This window comes from Polyodon spathula, chromosome 23 (assembly GCF_017654505.1).
Source record: "Polyodon spathula isolate WHYD16114869_AA chromosome 23, ASM1765450v1, whole genome shotgun sequence".
Lineage (NCBI taxonomy): Eukaryota > Metazoa > Chordata > Actinopteri > Acipenseriformes > Polyodontidae > Polyodon > Polyodon spathula.
In genome coordinates, this window is record NC_054556.1 from 17,196,280 (window position 1) to 17,202,535 (window position 6,256).

The window sequence follows — 6,256 nt, forward strand, 5'->3', positions numbered from 1 at the left end:
TACTCAAATAAATTCAAGAAGTTATATACAAACCGCTAACCAAGATCGTGCAACAGTCTCTTGAAGGGTTGTACCGACAGACTGGTGAATTACAAATGTAATACTGATCCACAAAAAGGGAAACAAAACCGAACCAAGTAACTACAGACCAATAAGTCTGACTTCTATTATATGTAAACTTATGAAAACTATAATAAGATCCAAAATGGAAAATGACCTCTATGGTAACAGTATCCTGGGAGACAGTCAGCATGGTTTTAGGAAAGGGAGATCGTGTCTAACTAACCTGCTTCATTTTTTGGAGGATGCAACATCACACAGCAATAATTTATTAACATTACTACGTTCAACAAAAATGTGGTTTGTGAAAACGTTATACATTTAAGCTGGTGATGTTTATATCAATCACTGTTTAGCACATTAAAACATAACCCATCATATTTAGGTAATATTAGAATGACAGCCATTGTAGCTCCTACCGCTCCCAATAAAGAAACCAACCGCTGCCCCCTTTGCAACCGCGACCCCTCCTCTATCACCACCACAGAAACCAACCGCTGCTCCCTTCAGACCCACGACCCCCTCCTCTATCACCACCACAGAAACCAACTGCTGGCCCAATTGCACCCGCGACCCCCTCCTCTATCACCACCACAGAAACCAACCGCTGCCACCTGCATACCCGCGACCCCCTCCTCTATCACCACCACAGAAACCAACCGCTGCCCCCTTCAGACCGGTGACCCCCTCCTCTATCACCACCACAGAAACCAGCCGCTGACCCCTTCAGACCAACGACCCCCTCCTCTACCACCACCACAGAAACCAAACGCTGCCCCCTTCATACCCGCGACCCCCTCCTCTATCACCACCACAGAAACCAACCGCTGCCACCTGCATACCCGCGACCCCCTCATCTATCACCACCACAGAAACCAACCGCTGCCCCCTTCAGACCGGTGACCCCCTCCTCTATCACCACCACAGAAACCAGCCGCTGACCCCTTCAGACCCGCGACCCCCTCCTCTACCACCACCACAGAAACCAAACGCTGCCCCCTTCATACCCGCGACCCCCTCCTCTATCACCACCACAGAAACCAACCGCTGCCACCTGCATACCCGTGACCCCCTCATCTATCACCACCACAGAAACCAACCGCTGCCCTCTTCAGACCGGTGACCCCCTCCTCTATCACCACCACAGAAACCAGCCGCTGACCCCTTCAGACCCGCGACCCCCTCCTCTACCACCACCACAGAAACCAACCGCTGCCCCCTTCATACCCGCGACCCCCTCCTCTATCACCACCACAGAAACCAACCGCTGTCCCCTTCAGACCTGCGACCCCCTCCTCTATCACCAGCACAGAAACCAACCGCTGCCCCCTTTGCACCCGCGACCCACTCCTCTATCACCACCACAGAAACATGCCGCTGCCCCCTTCAGACCCGGGACCCCCTCCTATTTCACCACCACAGAAACCAACCGCTACCACATTCAGACCCGCAACCCCCTCCTCTATCACCACCACAGAAACCAACCGCTGCCCCCTTCAGACCCGCGACCCCCTCCTCTATCACCAGCACAGAAACCAACCGCTGCCCCCTTTGCACCCGCGACCCACTCCTCTATCACCACCACAGAAACATGCCGCTGCCCCCTTCAGACCCGGGACCCCCTCCTATTTCACCAGCCCAGAAACCAACCGCTACCCCATTCAGACCCGCGACTCCCTCCTCTATCACCACCACAGAAACCAGCCACTGCCCCCTTCAGACCCGCGACCCCCTCCGCTATCACCACCACAGAAACCAACCGCTGCCCCCTTCATACCCGCGACCCCCTCCTCTATCACCACCACAGAAACCAACCGCTGCCCCCTTCATACCCGCGAACCCCTCCTATTTCACCACCACAGAAACCAACCGCTGCTCCCTTCAGACCCGCGACCCTCTCTGCTATCACCACCACAGAAACCAAACGCTGCCCCCTTCAGACCCGCGACCCCCTCTCTATCACCACCACAGAAACCAACCGCTGCCCCTTTCAAACCCGCGACCCCCTCCTCTATCACCAGCACAGAAACCAACCGCTGGCCCCATTGCAACCACGACCCACTCCTCTATCACCACCACAGAAACCTTTCATGACCGATCCTCACCACTTCCACCCATAACACTGCTCCTCTCATGACCGATCCTAACCCACTCCCACTCCTAACACAAATCCTCTCATGAGCGATACTCACCCACTATCATCCCGAAAACTGCTCCTCTCATGAGTGATCCTCACCCACTCCTAACACTGCTCTTCTCATGAGCGATCCTCACCCACTCCCACTCCTAACACTAATCCTCTCAAGAGCGATTCATACCAACTAGCACCGCTAATGCTGCTCCTCTCATGAGCGATCCTCTTCCGCTAGCACCCCTAACACGCCTCCTCTCATGAGCGATCCCCAGCCACTAGCATCCCTAACTCTGCTCCTCTCATAAGCGATCCCCAGCCACTAGCACCCCTAACTCTGCTCCTCTCATGAGTGATCCTCAACCACTAGCACCCCTAACAAACCTCCTCTCATGAGCGATCCTTATCCATTAGCACCACTAACACTGCTTCTCATGAGCGATCCTTATCCACTAGCACCGCTAACTCTGCTCCTCTCATGAGCGATCCTCACCAACTAGCACCACTAACGCTACTCCTCTCATGAGCGATCCCCGTCCACTAGCACCCCTAATGCTGCTCCTCTCATGAGCAATCCTCAACCAGTAGCACCCCTAACACAGCTCCTCTCATGAACGATCCCCACCCCCCAGAACCCCTAACGCTACTCCTCTCAAGAGCGATCCTCAACCATTAGCACGCCTAACGCTACTCCTCTCATGAGCGATCCTCAACCACTAGCACCCCTAACATTACTCCTCTCATGAGCGATCCCCACCCACCAGCACCCCTAAGGCTACTCCTCTCATGAGCGATCCTCAACCACTAGCACCCCTAACACTGCTACTCTCATGAATGATCCCCACCCACTAGCACCCCTAACGCAACTCTTCTCATGAGGGATGCTCAACCACTAGCACCCCTAACACTGCTCCTCTCATGAGCGATCCCCACCCACTAGCACCCGTAACGCTAGTCCTCTCATGAGCGATGCTCGACAACTAGCACCCCTAACACTGCTCCTCTCATGAGCAATCCTCAACCACTGGCACCCCTAACACTGCTCCTCTCATGAGCGATCCTCAACCACTAGCACCCCTAACGCTACTCCTCTCATGAGCGATCCTCAACCACTAGCACCCCTAACACTGCTCCTCTCATGAGCGATCCTTATCCACTAGCACCCCTAACACTGCTCCTCTCATGAGCGATCCTCACCCACTAGCACCCCTAACACTGCTCCTCTCATGAGCGATCCCCACCCACTAGCACCCCTAACGCTACTCCTCTCATGAGCGATCCCCATCCACTAGCACCCCTAACGCTGCTCCTCTCATGAGCATGAGCACCCCTAACACTGCTCCTCTCATGAGCGATCCCCATCCACTAGCACCCCTAACACTGCTCCTCTCATGAGCAATCCTCAACCACTAGCACCCCTAACACTGCTCCTCTCATGAGCGATCCCCACCCACTAGCACCCGTAACGCTACTCCTCTCATGAGCGATCCCCATCCACTAGCACCCCTAACGCTGCTCCTCTCATGAGCGATCCTCAACCACTAGCACCCCTAACACTGCTCCTCTCATGAGCGATCCCCACCCACTAGCACCCCTGCTGCTCCTCTCATGAGCGATCCTCACCCACTAGCACCCCTAATGGTACTCCTCTCATGAGCGATCCCGATCCACTAGCACCCCTAATGCTGCTCCTCTCATGAGCAATCCTCAACCATTAACACCCCTAACACTGCTCCTCTCATGAGTGATCCCCACCCACTAGCACCCGTAACGCTAGTCCTCTCATGAGCGATGCTCGACCACTAGCACCCCTAACACTGTTCCTCTCATGAGCGATCCCCACCCACTAGCACCCCTAACTTTCATGCTCCTCTCATGAGCGATCCCCATCCTTACTCACTAGCATCCCTAACGCTGCTCCTCTCATGAGCGAAACTCAACCACAAGCACCACTAACATGCCTCCTCTCATGAGCGATCCCCAGCCACTAGCACCTCTAACTCTGCTCCTCTCATGAGCGATCCCCAGCCACTAGCACCCCTAACTCTGCTCCTCTCATGAGTGATCCTCAACCACTAGCACCCCTAACACTGCTCCTCTCATGAGCGATCCTTATCCATTAGCACCCCTAACACTGCTCCACTCATGAGCGATCGTCAACCACTAGCACCCCTAACACGCCTCCCTTCATGAACGATCCCCACCCACTAGCACCCGTAACGCTACTCCTCTCATGAGCGATCCCTATCCACTAGCACCCCTAATGCTGCTCCTCTCATGAGTGATCCTCTCCCACTAGCACAGCTAACGCTACTCCTCTCATGAGCGATCCTCAACCACTAGCACCCCTAACACTGCTCCTCTCATGAGCGATCCTCAACCACTAGCACCCCTAACGCTACTACTCTCATGAGCGATCCTCAACCACTAGCACCCCTAACACTGCTCCTCTCATGAGCGATCCTTATCCACTAGCACCCCTAACGCTACTCCTCTCATGAGCGATCCTTATCCACTAGCACCCCTAATGCTGCTCCTCTCATGAGCGATCCTCAACCGCTAGCACCCCTAACACGCCTCCTCTCATGAGCAATCCTCAACCACTAGCAACCCTAACACTGCTCCTCTCATGAGGGATACCCACCTACTAGCACCCGTAACGCTACTCCTCTCATGAGCGATCTCCACCCATTAGCACCCCTAACGCTGCTCTTCTCATGAGCGATTCTCAAACACTAGTACCCCTAACACTGCTCCTCTCATGAGCGATCCTTATCCACTAGCACCCCTAACGCTACTCCTCTCATGAGCGATCCCGATCCACTAGCACCCCTAACGCTACTCCTTTCATGAGCGATCCTCAACCACTGGCACCCCTAACACTGCTCCTCTCATGAGCGATCCTCAACCACTGGCACCCCTAACGCTACTCCTCTCATGAGCGATCCTTATCCACTAGCACCCCTAATGTTGCTCCTCTCATGAGCGATCCCCACCCTCTAGCACCCCTAACACTCTCCTTTCATGAGAGATCCTTATCCACTAGCACCCCTAAAGCTGCTCCTCTCATGAGCGATCCACACCCACCAGCACCCGTAACACTATTCCTCTCATGAGCGATCCCCATCCACTAAGACCCCTAACACGCCTCCTCTCATGAGCAATCCTCAACCACTAGCACCCCTAACACTGCTCCTCTCATGAGCGATCCCCACCCACTAGCACCCGTAACCTCTACTCCTCTCATGAGCGATCCCCATCTACTAACACCCCTAATGCTGCTCTTCTCATGAGCGATTCTCAACCACTAGTACCCCTAACACTGCTCCTCTCATGAGCAATCTTTATCCACTAGCACCCCTAACGCTGCTCCTCTCATGAGCGATCCTCACCCACTAGCACCCCTAATGGTACTCCTCTCATGAGCAATCCTCAACCATTAGCACCCCTAACACTGCTCCTCTCATGAGTGATCCCCACCCACTAGCACCCGTAACGTTAGTCCTCTCATGAGCGATGCTCAACCACTAGCACCCCTAACACTGCTCCTCTCATGAGCGATCCTCAACCACTAGCACCCCTAACGCTGCTCCTCTCATGAGCGATCCTCACCCACTAGCACCCCTAACGCTGCTCCTCTCATGAGCGATCCCCACCCACTAGCACCCCTAATGCTGCTCCTCTCATGAGCGATCCTCACCCACTAGCACCCCTAACACTGCTCCTCTCATGAGCGATCCCCACCCACTAGCACCCCTAACGATACTCCTCTCATGAGCGATCCTTACTCACTAGCATCCCTAATGCTGCTCCTCTCATGAGCGAAACTCAACCACAAGCACCACTAACATGCCTCCTCTCATGAGCGATCCCCAGCCACTAGCACCTCTAACTCTGCTCCTCTCATGAGTGATCCCCAGCCACTAGCACCCCTAACTCTGCTCCTCTCATGACTGATCCTCAACCACTAGTACCCCTAACACTGCTCCTCTCATGAGCGATCCTTATCCATTAGCACCCCTAACACTGCTCCTCTCATGAACGATCCCCACCCACTAGCACCCG

General features: G+C 54.5%; 1 protein-coding gene across 1 annotated transcript; it reads left to right on the top strand.

Annotated features, from left to right (window-relative positions):
* Window positions 1-456: 456 nt before the first annotated feature.
* LOC121298427 (bromodomain-containing protein 4-like) lies at window positions 457-2,180 on the top strand. The gene is made up of 2 exons (XM_041225553.1): window positions 457-959; window positions 1,043-2,180. Exons 1-2 carry the CDS (start codon window positions 457-459, stop codon window positions 2,178-2,180), a joined length of 1,641 nt encoding a protein of 546 aa, XP_041081487.1.
* The last annotated feature ends 4,076 nt before the right edge of the window (window positions 2,181-6,256 follow it).